General features: G+C 62.5%; 1 protein-coding gene across 4 annotated transcripts; it reads right to left on the reverse strand.

The window, feature by feature from the left end:
• Positions 1–143: 143 nt before the first annotated feature.
• On the reverse strand, positions 144–25,140 carry LOC101941285 (carcinoembryonic antigen-related cell adhesion molecule 1-like). 4 transcript variants are annotated; one of them, XM_065573890.1, is made up of 10 exons: positions 24,946–25,140; positions 24,238–24,600; positions 6,627–6,902; positions 6,222–6,485; positions 4,011–4,286; positions 3,476–3,727; positions 2,643–2,754; positions 2,031–2,080; positions 1,180–1,211; positions 144–950 (listed from the first exon to the last, which is right to left on the reverse strand). In XM_065573890.1, the coding sequence occupies exons 1-10, from the start codon at positions 25,013–25,015 to the stop codon at positions 831–833; spliced, it is 1,815 nt and encodes a 604-aa protein (XP_065429962.1). In that variant the 5' UTR covers positions 25,016–25,140; the 3' UTR covers positions 144–830. The 4 variants fall into 4 exon arrangements, 2 of the variants coding, with proteins under 2 accessions (XP_065429962.1, XP_065429963.1); XR_010594024.1 differs by having other exon boundaries at positions 912–950; positions 2,589–2,754; XR_010594023.1 differs by lacking the exon at positions 2,031–2,080 and having other exon boundaries at positions 2,589–2,754.

A 25,140-nucleotide genomic window follows, 5' to 3' on the forward strand; every position in this document is an offset into this window, starting at 1 on the left:
CCATCCCTGTGTCCATCTGTGTCCCCCCACACCCAGTGTCTGCGTGTCCCCATGTCCATGTCTGCTTGTCCCATGTCCCCGGGTCCCTGCCCCCAGCGTTGGCCCGTCCCCGCCCTCCCCCCTCACACCCAGCAGTCGTGGGGGCAGTTTTGACATTTTGTTTTATTACAAACAGCGTCAATCACGGTACAAACCCCGATCAGCCAGTCCCACCCGCTGTGAGCGACACCCCTCCCGCCCCTCATAATCATCATCCCACACCCCCCTGAGCAGCACAACCCCCCTGCACCTCGGACACTGTCTGACAGCGGGAGGCTCTGGGAGGGGGATGCGGAGAATGGGGGGTGGAGCTGGGGGGACAGGGCTCTGGGCTGAGATGCTATGGGGTGACTGCACTGCCTCACCCCTGCACCGGGGCTGCCCAGATCCACACCCCACGCCCAGCCAGCACCGACAGCGCGGCCTGGGGTGGGGGTGTCGCTGTTATCCTTCAGCCCCACACACAGACCATCCCCCCCTGCACAGCACCCCCCCCAGCCCCGACCCCTGTGCAGTGATTAACCCAGGAGTCCTGGCTCCCAGCCCCCTGCTCTAACCACTAGACCCCCCTCCCAGAGCCCCTCAGGAGTCCTGACAGCCCTCATCCGGGGAGGGTATCACACTCGTGCTCAGTGGGCAGTGACCCTGCATGGTGGGGAGGGGGTAGGTGGGACCGGAGCTGCCCCTGAGTGAGTGCTGCATTGGGGTGGGGGGGTGCTGCAGAAGCTCTCCTGGGGGGTGGGTGTGTGTGTGTGTGTGCAGTGATTCCCGAGGTCCCAAGCAAATCACAGTCATTTCTTTCTGATTTCCGAGTAGACAGTGCCGCTCTCCCGGGGGGGCTCGGGCCCGGGTGGTGGCTTCTGGTCTCCTGCGGTGAAAGCGAGTGTAGAATACTGAATGTCTTCGTCACCCTGGAAGACAGGAAAGCCAGATCAAGGACTGCAACAGGCAGAGAACCCAGGAGTCCTGGCTCCCAGCCCCCCCTGCTCTAACCCACCAGACCCCACTCCCCTGCCTGGGTCAGAGATAGAACCCAGGAGTCCTGGCTCCCAGCCCCCCCCCCCCCCCCCCCGCTCCCCTGCCCTCCCAGCAGCAGGATAGAACCCAGGAGTTCTGCGGCCGGACACGAAGGCTCCTTACCAAGGTAGGTTTGTTGTCACAGACGCCCTGATCTGAAGGACAGAGACAGGAGACAGACGGGGTTAGAAACACAACAGTCCCGGGGTGCAGCCCCGCTCCCCCCCCCAGCCAAGCAGTGACACCCCCCCCAGGGGCAGCAGGGCCCGTGTGGAGTTAGTGGCAGCAGGCGAAGCACCACGTGGGTTATGGCTGCAGCCGGCGTGGCCCCTAAGGGCTCAGCAGGGATCCTCAGGGTGGGGGGCTCCTTGCACCAGGATGGTGAACCCAGCGGGGGAGGGCAAGGGAAGGGGGAGTGGAGGGGGATGGGGAGGGAATAAGCAGGGAACCCCTTGGCCATGTGACCCCCAGCCTGCGTCTCCGCAGTGCTGCCCCAGGTTCCCAGCACCAGCCACACGGGTTGGGCTGGGTTGGGGAGGGAGGGGAGCAAGGGGGGCTTGAGGGAGGGAAGGGGGTGGGGGGATGGGATAAGCAGGGAACCTCAGACCCAAGTGACCCCTTGCCCCATATCCGCTGTTGCCCCCAGAGTTCCCAGCACCGGGGGTGGGGGGCACCCGTGACACCCACAGCCCAGAGCAGTGACGGGGGATCCGGGACCCAGCCCGGGGGAAGAGAATCCCAGACGGGCTCTTGGAAACTGGGGCTGGCGCAGCCGCGATGTCACTTCCTGTCTGGCCAGGGAGTTTCCCATCATGCCCCTGGGCTTGGCCGTCCATCACTCTTTGGCATGGGGGAGCGGCAGCAGCACTAGCAGCGGTGCAGGCATGTGGCTTGCAGGCCCCGCCCACACGGCTCACAGGCCCCGCCCACACGGCACATGGCATGCAGCTGCGAGGGGCGGGGCTGCTACTTACTGGGGGCGGGGGTGGCCTGGCCTCCGACGGGCGGGTGCTGCTTGGGCCCCCTGGGGAAACAGCAGACTCTGCGTGACGCCGGGGGGGCGAGGGATTGGGCCGTTCCCCACGCCAGGGACGGGGGCAGCAACCAGCCGGCTTCCCCAAAACTGCAGACCTGTCCCCCCTCCCCTCACCTCCCCACGGACCATCCACCCCCACACACACCTACCGAACCCCACAGCCATCCATCCCGCCCACCTCTCTATCCATCCACCCCCCACAGGCACCATGTGCCCCAGACTCAGCCCCTGGCTCTCCCTGTGGGGATGGGTAGCTCTGGGGTGGCTCCGGGCGCTGGGTGCCAGCCTGGGCAGGGATTGTTCCCTGGGAGACCTGACACTGTTTCCAAGAGGCGTGTGGGGCGAGATCCCATCCTGGGGGGCAGAGAGGTGGAAGGACCCTTCACCATAGAGCGAGTGACAAGCAGAGACCCCGAAGTGCAGAGACCTGGGGCTGGAGGGCAGAGAGACTGACCCGCTCCAGCACCCAGGGGCAGCTCCCAACCCCCCTACTCACCAGGGCTCGGGGCAGCCCCCAGCCCCAGGGCCCCCCGGCCCCCTGAGCCATTACCCTCCAGTTTTGCGGAGCAGGAAGTAGAGCAGGACCCCGAGCAGTGCCACCGCGGCCAGCGACCCGATGACGATCCCGGCGATGGCTCCGGCTGTCAGGCCTCCGTTGGAGTCTGGAGGCGATGTTGTAGATAATGGAAAAGAAGGGGGGGGAGTGTATCAGGGAGTCCAGTCACGACCCCCCGTCCCAGCCCCACACTTCTCAATGCTGCTCCCTCTTGGTGCCCAACGTGAGGCCCTGGGGGCTGGAGCCCCCATCTGCCCCCCCAGAGACATTGGGGGCAGCTCAGCCAGGGGTCCGCTGAGCCTGACGGGTTTGGGCCCAAGACAGGACCCAGGATGTGGTGGGCTGAGGGGGGGTCCGAAGGTCAGGAACTGGAAGGTCTCCTGGTGGTGTCCAGCCCCCTTGGGAGCAGGGGAGGTTTGGGGCCCCCCAGTGGTGCCAGTGCCCCCACACCCAGCGCTGGGTGAGCAGGGGTCTCAGCTCTATCACTGGCTGGTGCTGGGGGGATTCAGGAGACCATGGGGCTGGACGGCGCATTGACAGATCCCCTGCCCCCCAGCCACAATGGAGCCCCCCCAGCCATGGGGGAGACAGACCCCCAGCCTAGCCCCAGTCCAGACCCCCACAGTGCCTGGCCCTAGAGAGGAGCAGCACTGACCAGGAGAGAGAGGGGACCCAGTACAAAGACACCATCGCCCAAGGGTCCCCTGAGCGCTGCTGGCAGCCCATGGCCTGGCCACCCCACACCCAGCCATGGCTCCTCCTGCACCTCGCCCCAGCCCCAGCCGTGCCTCTCCCCCAGGTAGGGCATTTTCTGGTGCCTGACTCACTTAACCGCACATCCACAGATGCTGAGGCAGTGAGGCTGGTGACGGGATTGTGAGCCTGGCACGTGTACGTGCCCTGGTGATCCTGAGTAATGGGGTTAAAGGTCAAGCTGCTCCCGGTCTCCTTAGTGTCGGTGCCGTTGAGAACCCAGCGATAGCTCGGGTCTGGGACGGAGTCGGCGACGCACGTCAGGGTCAGAGGGGACCCGAGGGTAATGGATCCCGACTGGTCTATCTTGGCTGAGTTCGGCCCATCTACACAGAGAGGGAGGGCATCAGGCGGGGGGACAGTACCAGCGAGGGATCCCTGTATAACCAGCCCCAGCCCTCTGCCCCAGGGGGTCGTAACTCAGCACAGCGCGAAGAGTCCCCATATAAACAGCCCCTGTATCCTGCCCAAGAGGAACCAAACCTCAACACCAGGTGAGGGTGCCCCGTATAATCCGCCCGTTTCCCACCCCAGAGGCAGCTGTATCTCTGGGCGATGCTGGCAGGACCAGGGGCAGTGCGGCCGGGGGACGGGGCTGCAGTTACTCACAGGCCACCGTCACGGTGCTGGGCTCGCTGCGGTTGGTGCTGACGGGGTTCCCGACCTCGCACTGGTAGGCGCCGGCGTCGCCCCGGATGACATTTGGCACCGTGAGGGTCCGGTTGTCAGGGGACAGCCCCAGCTGCTCACTGGGCACGAGGGATGCCCCATCCCGGAACCAGAGCACGGTGTCGGCGCTGGGGGAGCCATTACACGTGAGGGTGAAGGTCCCGTTCTCCAGCACCAGGGTTTGGTTTGGCGTCACCGTGGGCTTGGGCAGGATTTCTGGGAACAGAGAGAGCGTTACCGTGTGTCCCTACTCCTCCATCTGCCCATGACAGGGGCTGCTGCCCCGCGGGATTGTGGGAAGGGTCCTGGCACCACCATCCCGCTGCATTTTGGGAAGGTCCCAGCATCGCTGTCCAGCGGTGTCGTGGGAAGGGTCCTTTGCCCCTCAGAGCTGCGGAGACGGGCAGTCGCCTTCTGGGGTCTGCCAGAGGGTCCCTCTCCCTGGCGTCAAGTCTCACAGTTATTGGTGCCTCCCTGAGGCTCTGGCTCCCGGAGCCCCGTGATTTCTGGGAGACTCTCGGCTGTGGTTCGAAGGGGGAGCGACGCTCCGGCTCCCAGGTCTGTCCCAGGATCCAGCCTCACAGCAGGGTTTTCAATGCTTGGTGCCACTGACATTGCCCTGTGGGCACAACCCCGTGTTTGGTCCTTGCCGTCCCCTCCGACCCGGATGGTGCTGCCCATCCCAGACCCTGGCCAGGCGGTGAGGGTGGCGCTGCTGATGCATCATGGGAAGTCTGCCAGAGCCGCTCTCACTGACCCAGGGGAGATCAGAGGTGACCCAGTGAGGTCATGGGGCAGCCCCCGATTCCTACCCAGCCCTATAGCTCAGCAAGGGCCTCATTGCCCCAGGCCCCCTGGGTTCTCCCCACACGTCCCGCGAGAGTCCAAGTGGGGCAGGTGCATACGCCAGACTCCAACTGCAGGGCCAAGGAAACTCCTCCAGTCCGTACCTCCTCTTTGGGGTGTCCCCTGGGGGCAAGATTGTCCCCTCTACTATAAATCCCTCTCACCCTGGGCGAGGGCAGGATCATCCCTGCCAGTTTGTCCTCCCCTCCCAGAGGGTGGGATCCAGTCTGTTCCCTCAGGGCAGCCCCCATCCCCTTGTCCCCCTCCGAGCTCCCTGTCCTGCCCGCTGGCTAATTCACTCTCCAGCACCCCTTGCTGGGGGGCACCGAGCAGCGCGGGGGCCGTGGGGGGCAGGCGCACCAGGAAGGAGCCGGTAAGTCCCAGGAGAGAATCAAGAGAGCGAAGGAGGAAACAGCGGCTCAGAGAGATGGTGCCTCCCCCTCCCCCCAATCTGCCCCATCCGCTACCCACCCCAAGGAGGCAGCGCCGGGGCCAGCAGCGCCCAGATCTCAGGCGGGGACACAGACCCGGTGTGCAGCTGGGGGTCTGGAGCCAGCCCGTAGGCTGATAGTGGGTACAGACCAACCCCCCCCACCACCAACACCAGAGCCATGGCCACACACCTGGCCCAGGTGGGAACCAGCCGGAGACGCCAGGTGGACAGAAATCTGCTGTCGGAGCTGCAGTGGGGCGTCCCACAGGGGACAGATGTCCCAGAGGGGCGGGGGGCAGAGACAGGACGGAGCCGGGAGGGAGAGACGGGCACAGAGCTGGGCACTCGACGCGCTGATCGGACGGGTCGGGCACCGCTTGGAAAGCGCCAGGTAGCGTCCGGCCCAGCTGCAGCACGGCTGGGAGCAGCCCCCACAGGACAGAGCCCACGGGGTGGAGCTGGGCCCTGGACAGGACCAGAGCACAGGGGGATGTGGCTGGACTGACAGTGAACTAGCCGAGAGCGCCCAGCATGGGGAGCGGGATCAGCGCAGGCAGTGACAGGTGATAGAGCAGTGTCTGATCCAGACAGATGGGAGCGTCCCCTGGGGAACAGAGCTCGACGGGTGAATCCAGAACAGAGCTGAAGACGCCAGACCTGGCTCCAGAGCCAGGAGAGCCCAGGACGCAGGAACGGCGCTGACCCGCGGGGTTGGTGCACAGAGTAACAGGTGACAGGGGACGTCCCAGGCAGACAGGGAGCCCGGCTGGAGACAGGACAGATCCGGAGTGGCCAGGGCACCCGCTGGACAGACAGCGACAGAGCCCCCGGTGTTCTGTGGGCCTGAGACAGAGACAGGCCCGGCTACTCACCCAGCACCTGGATTACCAGGGTGGTGCTGTTCTTGGTCAGGTTGGTGACGGGGTTCTGTGCCTGGCACATGTACATGCCCTGCTGATCCAAGCTCGTCAGAATAAGGGTCAAGCTGCTTCCGGTCTCCTTTAATTCAGTGCTATTGAGAACCCAGCGATAGTGCGGGGCTGGGACGGACTCAGAGACGCACGTCAGGCTCACAAGGGACCCCAAGGGCCGGGGGAGGAGTTCTGGTGGCTCTATCCTGGCGGAGTCTGGCCCATCTGCACAGAGAGGGAGGAGGTCAGGGGAAAGGTCAGCACCAGAAAGGGATCCCGTATAAACAGCCCCACACCCAACTCCATGGGCAGCTGCATCGCCATGGTTGGGTGAGAGCCAGGCACAGCGCGGCTGCAGTTACTCACAGGCCACCGTGACGTTGCTGGGCTCACTGCGGTTGGTGCTGACGGGGTTCCTGACCTCGCACTGGTAGGCGCCGGCATCACCCCGGGTGACATTCATCACTGTGAGAGTCCGGTTGTCAGAGGATAGAACCAGCCGCTCGCTGTCCGAGGGGGACACCCTGTCCCGGAGCCAGAGCACGATGTCAGCACTGAGGGAAGTGTTACACGTGAGGTTGAAAGTCCCATTCTCAAGCACGAGGGTTTGGTTTGGCGTCACTGTGGGCCTGGGCAGCATTTCTGTGCAGGGAACAGAGAGAGCGTTACTGTGTGTCCCTGCTCCTCCATCCGCATAGGATCGGGGTCCAGCACCACCGTTCTGTGGGATTGTGGGGAAGGTCCCAGTGTAGTCATCCCACAGCATTGTGGGAAGGGTCCTGGTGTCGCCACCATGTGGGATTGTGGGAAGGATCCCGGCATAGCCTTCCTGAGGTGTCGTGGGAAGGGTCTTTCGCCCTTTGCCCCTCAGAGCTGTGGACACGGGCGGTCGCCTTCTGGGGTCCGGCAGAGGGTCCCTCTCCCCGGCGTTGAGTCTCACAGTTATTGGTGCCTCCCTGAGGCTCTGGCTCCCGGAGTCCTGTGACTTTTGGGAGACTCTCGGCTGTGGTTCGAAGGGAGAGCGACGCTCCGGCTCCCAGGCTCCAGCCGACAGCAGGGTTTTCAAGCCAATCCCGTGACAGTTCCGGCCCAACAGGAGGGTTGTGACCCCACAGGGTGCTTGGTGCTGCTGGCATTGCCGGGTCCTTGCCGTCCGCTCCTACCCGGACAGAGCTGCCCATCCCAGACCCAGGCCAGGGGTGACCTCGCTGGTGCATCATGGGTAGTTTGCCAGAGCCTCTTACTGACCCCGGGGAGCTCAGGGTGACCCAGTGGGGTGAGGGGGGTACCCCCCAGCCCAGCACTGCCCCCCATTCCTACCCAGCCCCATAGCTCAGCAAGGGCCTCACAGCCCCAGCCCCCTGGGTTCTCCCCACGACCCACGAGAGTCCCGACTGGGGAGGGGGCGTCCGGACTCCAGCAGCAGGGCCAAGAAAACCTCACCAGTTTATATCCCCTTCCCCGGGGGTGGGGGGTGGGATTGTCCCCTTCAGTCTGTTCTATCAGGGCACCGCCCTCCCATGCCCGCTGGCTAACGCGCTGTCCAGCAGCCCCTTGCTGGGGGCACCGAGCAGCGCGGGGGCCGTGGGGGGCAGGCGCACAGGGAAGAATCTGGTAAATCCAAAGAGAGAATCAACAGAACGAAGGCGGAAACAGCACCTCAGAGAGACGGTACCTCCCCCACCCGCCATCCGCTACCCACCCCCAGGAGGCAGCGCCGGGGCCAGCAGCGCCCAGATCTCAGGCGGGGACACAGACCTGGTGCGCGGCTGGGGGCCTGGTGCCAGCCCGTAGGCTGATAGTGGGTACAGACCGACCCCCCCGCCAGAGCCATGGCCACACGCCCTGCCCAGGTGGGAACCAGCCGGAGGCACCAGGTGGACAGGAATCTGCTGTCGGAGCTGCAGTGGGGCGTCCCACAGGGGACAGATGCCCCGGAGGGGCGGGGGGCAGAGACAGGACGGAGCCGGGAGGGAGAGATGGGCACAGAGCAGGGCACTCGACGCGCTGATCGGACAGGTCGGGCACCGCTTGGAAAGCGCCAGGTAGCGTCCGGCCCAGCTGCAGCACGGCTGGGAGCAGCCCCCACAGGACAGAGCCCACGGGGTGGAGCTGGGCCCTGGACAGGACCAGAGCGCAGGGGGATGTGGCTGGACTGACAGTGAACTAGCCGAGAGCGCCCAGCACGGGGAGCGGGATCGGCGCAGGCAGTGACAGGTGATAGAGCAGTGTCTGATCCAGACAGATGGGAGCGTCCCCTGGGGAACAGAGCCCGAGGGGTGAATCCAGAACAGAGCTCAAGACCCCAGACCCGGCTCCAGAGACAGGCAGAGCCCAGGGCGCAGGAACGGTGCTGACCCGCGGGGTTGGTGCACAGAGTAACAGGCGACAGGGGATGTCCCATGCCGACAGGGAGCCCGGCTGGAGACAGGACAGATCCAGAGTGGCCGGGGCGCCCGCTGGACAGACAATAACGGAGCCCCTGGTGCTCTGTGGGCCTCAGGCAGAGGTGGGTGTGGGACGCGGTGCCTGGTTACTCACCCAATCTCCAGGGTGATGTAGCTCGAGTGGCCATCAAAGACAATTATCACCACACAGGTGTAAGTCCCAGACTGGCTCATGGAGAGATTGGGGACCAGGAGCTCAGAGCCAGAGGAGGCCAACAGAGCCCCAAATGTACAGGACAGCTGGAGAGTGGAGCCCTCAGCATAAACCTCCTGGCGGGGGGTGATTGTGGGGGTGTTGGGCCCATCTGGAGCAAACACAGGAGAGCCGCGTGTTGGGGAGGGGCGGGGGGGGGCTGCTCCGGCTGCAGAGACCTCAGCACCCAAGGGGCCTAGATCCAAAAGCCAGCAGGCACCCCGACACTGTCCAGCCGGTGCTGCTGCGTAGCTTGGGAGGATCCCCCCACTTCATCCAGCCCAGGGAGGAGATGGGTGGTTTGGAGAGAGACGCCCTGTCTGGATCCAAAGTCCCCGAGTGATGGAGATCCCCCCCTCCCCTAGGCTGCTCCCCTGGGGTCCCCTCCCTGCGGGGAAGTGGCCCCATACCACCCAGGCTGGCTCTGACTCACCGCAGCTCCCGGCTGCGGGGTCTTGCTCCGCGTTGGCCTGAGGGGTTAGAGCTCTCTGCTTCCACAGACCCCAGCCCCACGTTTGTCTTTGCATCTCACAGATCCTCCATCTCCTGCCCCCTGGACCCCTGATCTCTGACCCACTTAGGGTGACCAGACAGCAAATGTGAAAAATCGGGACAGAGGGTACGGGGTAATAGGAGCCTATATAAGAAAAAGTCCCAAATATCAGGACTGTCCCTATAAAATCGGGACATCTGGTCACCCTAGACCCACCGGCCGGAGCTCCCCCGAGAAGTGGGGAAGGACCCTTGGCCACCGGGGCTCACACTTACGGAGCACGTCCAGCCGGACGGTGGCGTTCTGGGAACTGGCAGCGTTGGTGGCCAGGCAGGTGGAACTGCCCGAGTCATTCCTGCTGCCAGGATCCAGCGTCAGGGTCTAGTTGTCGCTGCTCAGAGGGACGCGGCTTGTAGCCTTAACGATCTCGTTATCCCTGAACCAGCTGTAGGAAACCAGGCTGCCCCAGGCCTCACAGTTCAGGGTCACGGCCTCGGGTTCGATGGGGATGGAGCGGGAGATGGAGATTGACCCCAGACACCCCCTCTGCGAGACAGAAAGGGGCAGGCAGTTATCCGAGGCACAGGGGAGCAGCCGAGGGGGGGGCGTATGTCCCAGGATGGGGTAACATGCTCCTGCCCCTGGAGCTCCGGCCTGGCCCTGTGACGTTACTGACATAACCTGTGCCCATATGGATCATTGTTGCAACCACTGTTCTATATTTGCAGCAAATCCTGTACAAAGGTTGTCATGTGAGGTGTCTATGAAAAGGTTATGATTTGCTGGATATGATGATGCTGTCTGTAGGTGTGTATCACTTGTGTAGTTGAAGTTCTGAATATTGGCTCTGTCCTTGTATCTCAATGTGTTTAATTCTAAATAGCATTAGTGAAGCATTTGGTCAGCTTCTTGAGAAAGGGATTTGTAAATTAAGTGCCCCATCAAGAAACACGTAACTGACAATGGACTTTGGAAGACTCCAATCCACATACGAAGTCTTCCTGGGGGTGTGAGCAATGGCTGCCACCTGTAAAGAACTGAGTCATGCGTGGACATGTGACTTGCCCATGGGACTCCAAACTCCATTTTGCTGCTGTAATTTTCCACAGTGAGAACAAAGAGGTGTCCTTACACCTGGAAGAGACTATAAAAGGCTGATGCCTCATCTCCATCTTGTCTTCAATCCTGCTTCTGACCCCTGGAGGGACTTTGCTACAGACGGAAACTCTGAACAAAGGACTGAAGGACCCATCCCAGCTGGGGATGTTCCAGAGACTTGATTTGAACCTGCAGTTTGTTCTATCACTGCTACAAGCCTGAAGCAAGAACTTTGCCATCACTGTATGTAATTGATTCCATGTAACCAATTCTAACTCTCATCTCTATCTTTTTCCTTTTATGAATAAACCTTTAGATTTTAGACAGCGTGATTTTTGGGTAAGATCTGATTTGTATGTTGACCTGGGTCTGGGGCTTGGTCCTTTGGGATCGGGAGAACCTTTTTCTTTTACTGGGGTATTGGTTTTCATAGCCATTTGTCCCCATAATGAGTGGCAAGGGGGTGATACTGGGAAACTGGAGTGTCTGAGGGAATTGCTTGTGTGACTTGTGGTTAGCCAGTGGGTGAGACCGAAGTCCTCTCTGGCTGGCTGGTTTCAGAGTAGGAGCCGTGTTAGTTCTCCTCGGTCTGGCTGGCTGGTTTGGTGCCTTGGAGGTGGAAAGACCCCAGCCTTGGGCTGTAACTGCCCTGCTCTAAGCAATTTGTCCTGAATTGACACTCTCCTTTGGGTCCCACCAAAGCCAGCATCGTTACAGGCGCCCCCCCACCCCCGCATTGGGGAGTGAGCCAGGCTGACCCTGATCCTGCTGGGGGCAGGGGGAGCGTCCCACGGACACAGGGTGTGACGGTGCACTCCATATGATTTTATGAAAATATGCTAATAAGTGTGAATATGATGTAACGGGAATATGCGTCATGCAAAAGGTCTCTTGTAAAGTATCATTACAAAGCTTATAATCTACTATGTGTGTGTCACGGAGTATTGGGGGACTCAGGGCCCTGCACCCCCGGCTTCCTGCGATTCACCATGACTCTCAGCCAGCCAGTAAAGCAGAAGGTTTATTTGGATGACAGGAATACAGTCCAAGACAGGTCTTGCAGGCACAGACAACAGGACCCCCCCCAGTTAAGTCCAGCTTGGGGTCCCAGGGCATTCCAGCCCACCCCCCTTCGGGGGGGTCAGAGCCATCTCTGCCTCCCAGCCATCTCTCCAGCTCGCTTCCAGCACTCTGCCTTCAGCGACCCCTCCCACACCCTTTGTTCAGTTTCCCGGGCTCAGGAGTCACCTGGCCTTCAACCCCTTCCTGGGTTCTCGTGTTACACACTCCGGTATGCGCCCTCGGGCAGATCCCATCCTCCAATGCAGACTATCCCAGCCCCACTCCCCTGTCAGCATTCACAGACCACAGTGAGAACAGGCCCAGTTCGTCACAGTGTGGTCATCCTATTTGTATGTATGTACCACTCTTGTATCTGAAACTAGAAATATGAAATATAACTCTGAGGGCCTATTGTAATTATGTAAAGTGTGGGCCATTAAGGATGGTTTGGAATCTTGATGACTCCCATTAACCAGGACCATTGTCTGCAGATGGCTGTGTTTACCTGTGAGTCTTCCTGTATATGTGTGTGCTGGCAAGTGGGCAATGAAGTCTTGCAGTGACATGTGATCATGTCACCTGAACTGGAATCCATCTTTAATCTGATGCTTTTCCAGTGGGGGGGGGGTGGAAACCCAGAGGGACAAAGGGTTCCCGCCTTATGCAAAAGATACATAAGTGGGTGGAACAGAACGAAAGGGAGGAGCCATCATGAGGAATCCCCTAGCTACCACCTGAGCTGGAACAAGGGCTGTACCAGGGGAAAGGATTGTGCCCAGACTAGAAGGAGGCTAGTCTGTGAAAGAAGCTGATTAGAACTTCTCTGAGGGTGAGATTTTGTCTGTATTCAGTTTTCTACTGTATTAGGCTTAGACTTGCAGGTTTTATTTTATTTTGCTTGGTAATTCACTTTGTTCTGTCTCCTATTACTTGGAACCACTTAAATGCTACTTTTTGTATTTAATAAAATCACTTTTTACTTATTAATTAACCCAGAGTATGTATTAATACCTGGGGGGGGGCAACAGCTGTGTATATCTCTCTATCAGTGTTACAGAGGGCGAACAATTTATGAGTTTATCCCGTATAAGTTTTATACAGGGTAAAGCGGATTTATTTGGGGTTTGGACCCTATTGGGAGTTGGTATCTAAGTGCTAGAGACAGGAACACTTCTTAAGCTGTTTTCAGTTAAGCCTGCAGCTTGTGGGAGACGTGGTTCAGACCTGGGGCTGGGTTGCAGCAGGCTAGTGGGTCTGGCACAACCAGGCAGGGCACTGAAGTCCCAAGCTGGCAGGGAAACCAGGCTCAGAGGTTGTCTAGACACATCAGGTGGCAGTTCCCAAGGGGGTTTCTGTGACCCAACCCATCACACAGGGGCTGTGGGGTGAAACCAGGATGGACCCAGAGTCCGACGGACAGGACATGGGGTAGAGACAGATCAGGGAGCACGGGCTGCGCTGAGGGCAGAGGGTGGGTGAGAGACGCGCACCAGGCCGATGTCTGATTCCCGCGCAGGGCAAAGACAGGGAGCCGAGGGCAGGCAGGGCGGGTCACAAGTGACCAGGCGCTGGGCACAGACAGGCAGAGACGGCAGCGCGGGCTGTGCTGGGGAAAGGAATCTGGAGTGATGGATGATCCAGATTCAGGACATGTGGGAACAGCCCACGGAGACTAGACCCCACAGGGGCGAAACCGGAACTGCCCTGGTACCGAGAGACCAGGTGCTGGGTGCAGAGACGGGCGCACGAGGCACTGATGGGAGCGGCTGCTGGAACGAGTGACCGGCTGACGGCTGATGCAGCTCGGGCGAAGCACAGATGCTCTGGGGTTGAACCAGGCCTGCCCAGGAGGGAAGAGCAGGTGCTGGGGAGAGCCCAAGAGAGCCGGCACACCCTGCGAGGATGGGCGATATCGGCGCAGCGAGTGACGGAGAGGACGTCCCCGTGGGGTGGTGAGGGGGCAGGACGGAGCCGCACAGACCCGGCTGATGGCAGACGGGGTGTTGGGGGCCCAGGCGCAGGCTCTGCAGTGCAGAGCGACGGGGTCATTCATCAATGGGCAACAGTCCGACTTCAGATCCAGCTTCAAGAGAGATGGGGCCAGCGCCACGGGACCGAATCTCAGACTGGAGCCCCCGGCCGCGGCTGCGGAAAGGGCAGCAGGGCTGGTAGATGGTGACAGAGCAGCGTTGGATCCAGACTGGAGACAGACGGGAGCATCCCGCGGAGAACAGAGCCTGAGGGGTGGATCCAGGCCAGCCCCAGAGCCCTGGCTGCAAAGACAGGGAGCTCCCAGCACGGGAACAATGCTGACCCATGGGGTCGGTGCAGGGAGTGACGGGGGACGTCCCATGCAGACAGGGAGCCTGGCTGGAGACAGGACAGACCCAGGGCAGGTGAGCGCCGGCTGGCCAGACTGACAGAGCCCCCAGCACCCCACGTGCCCAAGACAGAGGCAGGTGTGGGCGTGGTGCCCGGCTGCTCACCCAGCCCCGCGATCTCCAGGTCGGCGCTGTAGTGGTGGCGCGTGAGGACGCTGTCGGCTCTGCAGGTTTATGTGCCCGAGTGGTTCACAGAGAGACCAAGGACCAGGAACTCGGACGACGGCCCCTCTTCCCAGGTCTGCATCCCACCATGACGCCACGTGCACCCCACGGACAGGTCAGTGTCTGCGACCCAGGACAGGCTCAGGTTAGAACCTGCGGCATAGAGCAGCTGATCGGGGCTGATCACCGGGTCAGGCCCGAATGGAGCAAACACAAGACGGTCACACACCTCCACAGGGCAGGGAGAGCCCCAGCACCCGGCGCCAACTACCCAGAGCTGGCGCCAATGCACAGGGCTGCCCCGGGGCACCGGGACCCGGCCTCCCTGGCAGCGCCTCAGACTAGGAGAGGAGCCAAGGGGATCTCGACTCCCTGAGGCGGCACCGATCTCAGGACGCTGCCCGCTGCGGCTGGGTCAGGAGAGCCCCGTGTCTCCCAGGGACGACGTCCGCCCCCGTTATTTCGACCTGCAGGAGAGCCGTGACTGGGGCTCACTCACACATGGTGCCCCTGTGCACGTCAGCCCCGCTGGGCGAGACCGGCAGCAACCCAGGGCAGGGACAGGGTCTCTGTGCCGCACCCAGCACCACGGGGACCCCACCCCAGATAACAAACCCAAGGGACAGCGTCCTCCAGACACCCGCAGGGGCTGCGGCAACTGATGCAAAGTCTCCCACCCAGGCGCTGCTGGGACCAGACTGGGCCATGCTGCAGCCACCCGGGTCTAACCCCACCCCCCGCCCTCCCACAGGGTCTGGGGAGCAAAGGGGCCTGCTGGGAACTGACGCGCTGTGGGACCAGCTCGGCCACCCCCTGCCCGGCTAACGCACAGGACAAAACCCCCAAGGGGCTTGACTGGGCCTAGACTCTCCTTGGAGCTGCTGATGGGACACAGGACCCAGTAGCTGGCTCCAGGCTGAACCCCGCCACCCATCAGATACACCCCCAGAGCCGTGCCCAGCGTCCCCATATCCGGTGGTGTTAGCGCCAGTGTCCTGATATCCGGCCCCCCAGCTCCCGGGAGACGCCGCGCTCGGTTTTCCAAAGGAGTCGGAGTTTCCGGTGCACGGGGCCGGGCCTAAACCCAGCAAACCCGAGTTCTAGCAGCCCCCGAAGGAACACGGCCGGGATGGGCTCCCAGGACCCCGGCTCCCGCTCTATAGGGAGACCCTCGATCGAGGGCGAACACGGGGCTGACCCGGGAGCTGGCTCAAGCTCCTGTCAGGCCCGTGCGAGGGAGGTTTGAAGCCCGTTTCCAGAGGCTGGGACAGGTGGCTCTAAGCCCCCCGCTGAACTGCTGGACTGAGCCCTGGTCACTAAATCAGGGGCAGAGAAGAGCCCCAGAAGCGATTCCAGGGCGGGAGGAAATGCCTTGGGCAGGGACGGCTCCCAGCTTTTTGCCGCCCCAAGCAAAAAAAATTTTTGGCTGCCCCCACCCCAGCCCTGGGCTTCCCCCCCCCCCGCCCACCAGTGCCCTCCCCCACCCACACCCCCTGCCGCCCCAGCCCTGGGCCCCCCCCCACCCAGGGCCAGCTCTAGGTTTTTTGCCACCCCAAGCAAAAGAATTTTGGCTGCCCCCCCTTTTTAACAAACCCCAGTGTTAGGAAGAAATTGCATGCATTTGTGGAGAACCGAAAGAATATGACTGGCATCACATATTGTATAGAAATGCAAAAACCCCATATAAAATTGCCAGCAAGTTGAAGTATGGGCTGGATGAATGGACTGTAAGGTGGATAGAAAGCTGGCTAGATCGTCGGGCTCGACGGGTAGTGATCAATGGCTCCATGTCTAGTTGGTGGCCGGTATCAAGTGGAATACTCCAAGGGCCGGTCCTGGGGCCGGTTTTGTTCAATATCTTCATTAATGATCTGGAGGATGGCGTGGACTGCACCCTCAGCAAGTTTGCAGATGACACTAAACTGGGAGGAGTGGTAGATACGCTGGAGGGTAGGGATAGGATACAGAGGGACCTAGACAAATTAGAGGATTGTGTCAAAAGAAACCTGTGAGGTTCAACAAGGACAAGTGCAGAGTCCTGCACTTAGGACGGAAGAATCCCATGCACTGCTACAGACTAGGGACCGAGTGGCTAGGCAGCAGTTCTGCAGAAAAGGACCTAGGGGTCACAGTGGACGAGAAGCTGGATATGAGTCAACAGTGTGCTCTTGTTGACAAGAAGGCTAACGGCATTTTGGGCTGTATAAGTAGGGGCATTGCCAGCAGATCGAGGGACGTGATCGTTCCCCTTTATTCGACATTGGTGAGGCCTCATCTGGAATACTGTGTCCAGTTTTGGGCCCCACACTACAAGAAGGATGTGGAAAAATTGGAAAGAGTCCAGCGGAGGGCAACAAAAATGATTAGGGGTCTGGAGCACATGACTTATGAGGAGAGGCTGAGGGAACTGGGATTGTTTAGTCTGCAGAAGAGAAGAATGAGGGGGGATTTGATAGCTGCTTTCAACTACCTGATGGGGGGTTCCAAAGAGGATGGAGCTCGGCTGTTCTCAGTGGTGGCAGATGACAGAACAAGGAGCAATGGTCTCAAGTTGCAGTGGGGGAGGTTTAGGTTGGATATTAGGAAACACTATTTCACTAGGAGGGTGGTGAAGCACTGGAATGGGTTACCTAGGGAGGTGGTGGCGTCTCCTTCCTTAGAGGTTTTTAAGGTCAGGCTTGACAAAGCCCTGGCTGGGATGATATAGTTGGGAATTGGTCCTGCTTTGAGCAGCGGGTCGGACTAGATACCTCCTGAGGTCCCTTCCAACCCTCATATTCTATGATTCTATGATTCTAAATAAAATCTGCCATTCTGCCTTCCAATGCTGGTTCTACTCCCTTTGGGTACGTCCAGACTACGCGCCGATTCGGCGGTTAGTAATCAATCTATCGGGGATCGATCTATCGCGTCTTGTCTAGATGCAATATATCAATCCCCGAACGTGCTCCTGTCGACTCCGGAACTCCACCAGGGCGAGCGGCGGTAGCGGAGTCGATCCCGCGCCATGAGGACCCGAGGTAAGTCCCGTAGCTGAACTGCATATCTTACATCGACCCCCTCCCCCCCCAGTGTGGACCAGCCCTTTCTTAGGCCTGGGCTACACTCAGGACTTCCCAGTGCTGCCGCGACAGCGCAGTGAAGCGCGAGTGTAGTCGCACCGCCAGCGCTGTGAGAGCTCTCTTGCAGCGCTGTATGTACTGCACGTCTCCGAGGGGAATAGCCTGTAGCTCTGCGAGCGAGCGTGCAGCGCTGATTACACTGGCGCTTTGCAGCACTGCACTCGGGGGGGGGGGGCGTTTTCACACCCCTGAGCGCAGCAAGTGGCAGCACTGGACAGCCCCAGTGTAGCCAAGGCCATAGAGACAAGAGGGAGGGGTGAGGTTAGCACTTCATTAGCTAAAAATATCAAAGAGAAATTCAGACAGTCAAGCCACATGAAAAGGTTCTGTTTTAAGCAACAGAGGGTCCTGTGGCACCTTTAAGACTAACAGGTGTATTGGAGCGTGAGCTTTCGTGGGTGAATGCCCCCTTCGTCAGACGCAAGTTCTGGTTTAGGGTTTTTAGAAAATGTTCTCATTGGTGGAGAAGGGGCTGAGGATGAATCAAACTGACAGAACCAAACGTGACCTCGTTCACCACAGCAATCCCCGTTCACACTTGCAGTGGGGATCAAACCGTTTCTCCTATTTTTATTTCACTTTAGTATAAATCTCGCCCCCCCCCCGTCCCCCGCAACCCCATCTTTAGTGCTCCAAATGCACATGGAAGGCCTAGGGACTAACCCTCAAACCTTGTCCCCGGAAAGGGATGGGGATCTAGTAAAGAGGGTTCAGGCGGAGGAGCGGGTGTGGGGGCGCTTGGGGGCTCTACACTGGCAGAGAAGCGGGGTGTGATGTACTCGCGGAGGAGGGTGGAGGAGGAGAGGGGGTATCAGGAGGGTTGCGGGCGAAGAGGTGCAGGGGAAGGGGGAGGAGCAGAGGCCTGGGAGAGAGGTGCGGATGAAGGGAGAGTACAAGGGGAAGGGGTGCGGCGAGGGGGGGAGGTACAAGTGGAGGGGCTGCGAGCGGGATGGGGGGTGCAGGGGCTGAGAGGGGCAGGTGAAGGGAGAGTACAAGGGGAAGGGGTGCGGCGAGGGGGGGAGGTACAAGTGGAGGGGCTGCGAGCGGGATGGGGGGTGCAGGGGCTGAGAGGGGCAGGTGAAGGGAGAGTACAAGGGGAAGGGGTGCGGCGAGGCGGGGAGGTACAAGTGGAGGGGCTGCGAGCGGGATGGGGGGTGCAGGGGCTGAGAGGGGCAGGTGAAGGGAGAGTACAAGGGGAAGGGGTGCGGCGAGGGGGGGAGGTACAAGTGGAGGGGCTGCGAGCGGGATGGGGGGTGCAGGGGCTGAGAGGGGCAGGTGAAGGGAGAGTACAAGGGGAAGGGGTGCGGCGAGGGGGGGAGGTACAAGTGGAGGGGCTGCGAGCGGGATGGGGGTGCAGGGGCTGAGAGGGGCAGGTGAAGGGAGAGTACAAGGGGAAGGGGTGCGGCAAGGGGGGGAGGTACAAGTGGAGGGGCTGCGAGCGGGATGGGGGGTGCAGGGGCTGAGAGGGGCAGGTGAAGGGAGAGTACAAGGGGAAGGGGTGCAGCGAGGGGGGAAGGTACAAGTGGAGGGGCTGCGAGCGGGATGGGGGGTGCAGGGGCTGAGAGGGGCAGGTGAAGGGAGAGTACAAGGGGAAGGGGTGCGGTGAGGGGGGAGGTACAAGTGGAGGGGCTATGAGCGGGATGGGGGGTGCAGGGGCTGAGAGGGGCAGGTGAAGGGAGAGTACAAGGGGAAGGGGTGCGGCGAGGGGGGGAGGTACAAGTGGAGGGGCTGCGAGCGGGATGGGGGGTGCAGGGGCTGAGAGGGGCAGGTGAAGGGAGAGTACAAGGGGAAGGGGTGCGGCGATGGGGGAGGTACAAGTGGAGGGGCTGCGAGCGGGATGGGGGGTGCAGGGGCTGAGAGGGGCAGGTGAAGGGAGAGTACAAGGGGAAGGGGTGCGGCGAGGGGGGAAGGTACAAGTGGAGGGGCTGCGAGCGGGATGGAGGTGCAGGGGCTGAGAGGGGCAGGTGAAGGGAGAGTACAAGGGGAAGGGGTGCGGCGAGGGGGGGAGGTACAAGTGGAGGGGCTGCGAGTGGGATGGGGGGTGCAGGGGCTGAGAGGGGCAGGTGAAGGGAGAGTACAAGGGGAAGGGGTGCGGCGAGGGGGGGAGGTACAAGTGGAGGGGCTGCGAGCGGGATGGGGGGTGCAGGGGCTGAGAGGGGCAGGTGAAGGGAGAGTACAAGGGGAAGGGGTGCGGCGAGGGGGGGAGGTACAAGTGGAGGGGCAGCGAGCGGGATGGGGGGTGCAGGGGCTGAGAGGGGCAGGTGAAGGGAGAGTACAAGGGGAAGGGGTGCGGCGAGGGGGGGAGGTACAAGTGGAGGGGCTGCGAGCGGGATGGGGGTGCAGGGGCTGAGAGGGGCAGGTGAAGGGAGAGTACAAGGGGAAGGGGTGCGGCGAGGGGGGAGGTACAAGTGGAGGGGCTGCGAGCGGGATGGGGGGTGCAGGGGCTGAGAGGGGCAGGTGAAGGGAGAGTACAAGGGGAAGGGGTGCGGCAATGGGGGAGGTACAAATGGAGGGGCTGCGAGCGGGATGGGGGGTGCAGGGGCTGAGAGGGGCAGATGAAGGGAGAGTACAAGGGGAAGGGGTGCGGCGAGGGGGGGAGGTACAAGTGGAGGGGCTGCGAGCGGGATGGGGGGTGCAGGGGCTGAGAGGGGCAGGTGAAGGGAGAGTACAAGGGGAAGGGGTGCGGCGAGGGGGGGAGGTACAAGTGGAGGGGCAGCGAGTGGGATGGGGGGTGCAGGGGCTGAGAGGGGCAGGTGAAGGGAGAGTACAAGGGGAAGGGGTGCGGCGAGGGGGGAGGTACAAGTGGAGGGGCTGCGAGCGGGATGGGGGGTGCAGGGGCTGAGAGGAGCAGGTGAAGGGAGAGTACAAGGGGAAGGGGTGCGGCGAGGGGGGGAGGTACAAGTGGAGGGGCTGCGAGCGGGATGGGAGGTGCAGGGGCTGAGAGGGGCAGGTGAAGGGAGCGTACAAGGGGAAGGGGTGCGGCGAGGGGGGGAGGTACAAGTGGAGGGGCTGCGAGCGGGATGGGGGGTGCAGGGGCTGAGAGGGGCAGGTGAAGGGAGAGTACAAGGGGAAGGGGTGCGGCGAGGGGGGGAGGTACAAGTGGAGGGGCTGCGAGCGGGATGGGGGTGCAGGGGCTGAGAGGGGCAGGTGAAGGGAGAGTACAAGGGGAAGGGGTGCGGCGAGGGGGCGAGGTACAAGTGGAGGGGCTGCGAGCGGGATGGGGGGTGCAGGGGTTGAGAGGGGCAGGTGAAAGGAGAGTACAAGGGGAAGGGGTGCGGCGAGGGGGGAGGTACAAGTGGAGGGGCAGCGAGCGGGATGGGAGGTGCAGGGGCTGAGAGGGGCAGGTGCTGACAGCTGCTTCCCCAGCCCCGTGCAGGCAGAGCCGAGAGGACGGACATTGACCCCCAGGTGCCCGAGTTGCGGGGGTCCCCCGGTGAGGCAGTATCCCCCGCTGCCCCGCTCAGAGCCGGGCTCTGCCTCTCCCCACCCCTGGCGCTGGGGGGGCCCGAGGCAAGCAGTGCGGGGCTAAGGCGGGGGAGGTGCATGATGGGCTGGGTCCGGGGGCAGGAGGGGGCAGGAGGGGGCAGCTCGGGCTGCCCAGCCACTCGCCCCATCAGTGCGCGAGCCGGGATCTGTGCCCTCTGCCCAGCCCAGCGGTGCCCTGCACAGCCCCCTCGGGCGGGGAAACACCGCGCCGCCCTGGGGAGGAGACTCAGAGCAGCAGCAGGACCCCTCCCCCCTCCCTGCATCCCAGACCCCACTTCCCTCCCTCCCCGGCTCCTCACACACTCCGGGAGCCCCTCTTGCCACCGCAGCCCGGGCTCCGCTCCAGGGGACGATGCTCTGGCCAGGGCTGGCTTCCGGCTTTTTGCCACCCCAAGCAAATAAAAAAAGGGGGGGTGGAGTGCCGCCCCTTGGAAAGTGCTGCCCCAAGCACATGCCCGGAGTGCTGGTGCCTAGAGCCGGCTCGGGCCTTGGAGCAGCGACTGGCAGAGCTGGATCTGTTCAGCCTGTCAGATCCCTGGGGTGTCTGTCTGATACCGGGGTCAGCCCCTCCGCGGGAGATAACGGGCGTGGGAGCTCCCAGGCCGAGCCAGAGGGAACGGCTGGAAGTTCCAGGCAGACACATCCCAGTTACACAAAGGCCCAGGCTTGTACCAGGCTGGGTGACCAGCCGCTGGGACAAATGCCCAAGGGCAGGGGTGGACCCTCCATCTCGGATCCAGGCTGGGGCCTGTCCAGCCAACACGAGTGTCTGGGCTCCATACTGTGCTAACAGGGGATTCTCTGGCCTGCCCTGTGCAGGAAGCAGGACTAGTTGGTCGAATGGCCCTTGCTGGCCTCAAACGCACCAAGTCTATTAATTATTAACTGTTTACAGCAACTCTGATGGCACCTTCCCCTTCCCGTCACCGAATCAGCCGGCGCTGGCCGAAGGTTACCGACAAGGCGCACAAGGGGAGGGGGGATTAGCAGACGGGTTCAGGGTGACAGGCACACGGGGGGCAAAGGACGCGGCAGGAGCTGTTCTAGGTGGTTATCGGCACCCACGCCCTGCTGCTCTGCCCAGGACAATAGATCCACCAGCGTCACTGCTGGGTGCAGAGATTCTCGGCTCTGAGCTCCTGCTTCCCCCAGCAAGTTACCCATTAACCGCCTGCCTGCTCATCAGGGACTTTCCTACAACCCTCGAGACCCCGACTTGTGGGGAGGCGGGAGCAGGGCTCACAGAGGGAGGGGCTCCCGGCTCCCTGGCGACCAGGTGGGGGCCCACGGCACATGGAAGAGAAAGTTCCCCAGGGTGATGGGGGGGGGGCTTGGAGACGCTGTGGGGCAGCAGTGCCACCCCCCCTCCCCCCCAAAAGTATCTCACTCTGGGACCCAGGGTGAGTCTAGCCAGGCACCAAGACCCAGCCACCCCCATCCCCACCCCAGGGTGACACGCTGAGGGTGACCTCGCCAGCCGCCCTTCCCCCCTGTGCCATCAGCCAAGCGCCCCTGCCAGGTGAATGGGGGCAGGAGGCCGAGGGCAGCGAACAGCCAGGCCTGACGTGTCTCTGCTGTGGGGGAAGGACCCCACCCCTCTGCTGCTCTCCAACACTTCCCATCAGACCCCCCCCCCCGGGGTTCCCACCCCAGACTCTGCCCGTTGGGGGCGCCCCACGCTCCCTCCCTGCATCCAGCCAGCCGCTCCTGAGGAAAACACATGTTTGCAGCTTCCCAGCCCCAGCCGTGCTGCAGGGCGTCTGTGCTACGGGCCGGGGGTGGGACTGGGGGGCTCTGTGGGCAGAGAGAGGCTGTCAACCTTCAGCCAGATGTGCTTTGGTTGGGGGGGCTCTGTGTGGCCTGTGCTGGAGAACTGCCGTGGGGCAGAGCGCGAGAGCCAGGGGTCGAGCTACCTACACCAGGGATGGATTTGGTCCATTGTGTTTCAGCAGGTTGATTTGTTATGTGGATTATGGTAACACGCAGTGGCCGATTGTTCCGGGCGCTGCTCAGACCCCGACCCGGATCAGGGCCCCGTCGCGCCGGGCACTGCACACACACAGCGAGACGGCCCCTGCCCTGAAGGGCTCCCAGTCTAAGCGGCCAAAGGCAGGATCAGTCTCCACGTTACAGCTGGGAACCGAGGCCTGGAGAGGGGCAGGGACTGGCCCAAGGGCACCCAGAGAGTCAGCGGCAGAGCTGGGAACTGAACCCAGGAGTCCGGGCCCCACAGCCACAGGCAGATGAAACTCCAGGTTCTCTGCTGAGTCCCACGGGGCAGCAGGCCCAGGGGGCAGTCGATGGGCACAGAGAGCAGCAAGGTTCCCTCCCAGGGAGGCGGCGCACAGAGATCTCCGGGGTTACCCAGGGGAAACCAGACCAGGCCAGAGGAGGCTGGAGCCCAGATGACCCGGTGAGGGGCCCGACAGAGTGGGGGGAGCCAATACACACACCCTCTGACCCCCCAACATGGGATATCCCACCCCCTGAATCAACCCCCACACAAACACACCCAGCATAGGTACCTCTCCCCATGTCCTGGAGCAGCCCCCCCTCCACGTCCCCCCAGCACCAGATGTTTCCCTTTCCCCCCAGGGGTGGGGGCCATGCCTCAGGCCCCCAGCTTCCCTACAGCCCGTCCTTCCCCGGGCAGAGCCACCAGTGCCAGCTCCCCAGGTCAGCACGACCCAGCTCTGCCATGGAGACGCTTCTCCCCAGGCCGGTTAATGCTCACTCGGGCTGGCAAGGCAGGGACACAGAGCAGAGATGTTGGGATGGTGGGGGGGAGATTCCGAGGGGGCATGGAAAGGCTGGGGTGGGTGGAGGGCGCTGGGGGGGGTGCCAAGGACATCTGGGGGAGCTGGAGAGGGTGAGACAAACAGGGGGGCATCACAGACACCAGGAAAGGATGGAGGCACCAGAGACCCTGGGGGGACTGGGCCCCCCAGAGTCTGACTCCTCCGTACCCAGAGCAGGGTCGATGCAGGCGGCATGAGGGAGAGCTCCCCCCACAACACACAGCCCCCCTCACCAGTGTGTGCCCCAAACCCCAGGGGATCTCAGGGTCTCTGGCCCAGCCCTTGGCCCCTTTGCTGCGACTGCCAGTGAGGGGCTGGATCCCACTCAGGGGCCAGGAACCAAGCTGGGACCCAGCAAATCCATGTCACCCCAGACCCTGAACGGGCACTGGTGGGAACGGCAGGCTCTGGTGGGTGCTGGGAAGCCCAGGGATCCCCCTATGCCCAGTCAGGCTCAATCCAACACTGCTGGCACTGCCAGGGAAAGCCAGAGCCAGGGGGTAATGGCAGGGTGGAGGGACCCCGAACCCATTTCTGGGGGGCACCATCTCCCAGGAGAAGCAGGGGGCAGGGAGTCCCAGGCTACCCCACGGTGTCTGTGTTTGGGGGCAAGTTCCCCCTGTGACCCAGACTGGCTCCTCCGAAGGGTGGGGTGGGGGTGGGGCGGGGGTCGCAGGACCAGGGCACAGAGCAGCGCCTGGGCGGGGAGGGGGGGCGGGGGGAGGCACTTACCATAGACGCGCAGAGTCACTGGGATGGTGAGGAAAGCAGGGGTCTGTATCTGCACCGTGTAGTTCCCGTTGTCATTGAGCGTTAACCCCGCGATGTTCAGGGCGCAGCTCGGCCCCACTGTCTCCCGCCCCGTGTGGGCCGGGCCGGGGGTCTGAGTGCGGTTTGGATATTGGAAGTAACTGAGGATCCGGCTGGTTTCATCAGTGGTCGCTGATCGGAACCAGCTGCAGGACATGAAGTTCTCTGGCGGTGGCGGCGGGGCCAGGCTGACGCCCCCTCCCACCACGGGGCTCGGCGGGGTGAGGACGATGGTCACTGGGGTCTGGGCCGGCGCCGGCTGGAGGCAGGAGCCCAGGACGGAGGCTGCGGGGGAAGGAGAGTCTCAGTTGGGCAGCGAGAGGTCGGGGCGCGGGGGGGTCAGTCGGGGCCCGGGGGGACACAACCAGTGAGCGCCCGGCCAGGGGAGACCCACCACCCATGGGGCATGGGCAGACCCTGGGCCGGTCCGGGCCTGGCCTTCCAGAACTTGGCCCCCCGTCTGGGGAGCATAGCATGTGTGTATGTGCACACGCGCGTGTCTAGCGTCTCTGTGCCGGGCACCAGCTGTCAGGCAGATGGGATAACCCTGGGGGTGGGTGCAGACCCCCACCCTCTGCCCCAAAGCTGCCAAGCCTGCCCCACGACCTGATGCCCATGCCCTGCTCTCACCTGCCAGCAGCAGCCCTTTCCAGGGGCCGCCCCATGCGGGGGGGTCCCAGCTCCCGGGCAGACGCCCCATGGCCCTGCCTCACCCCAGGGGGTCGCTGCCTGCCCTGGCCTTGCAGAGAGCCGAGTGCGGTGCCCGGCCGGACGCCTGGGTTCTCTGTGCCAGCTGCCGGGGCTCCCTGACTGAGACTCTGGCCG

Source organism: Chrysemys picta, chromosome 20 (genome assembly GCF_011386835.1).
Source record: "Chrysemys picta bellii isolate R12L10 chromosome 20, ASM1138683v2, whole genome shotgun sequence".
Lineage (NCBI taxonomy): Eukaryota > Metazoa > Chordata > Testudines > Emydidae > Chrysemys > Chrysemys picta.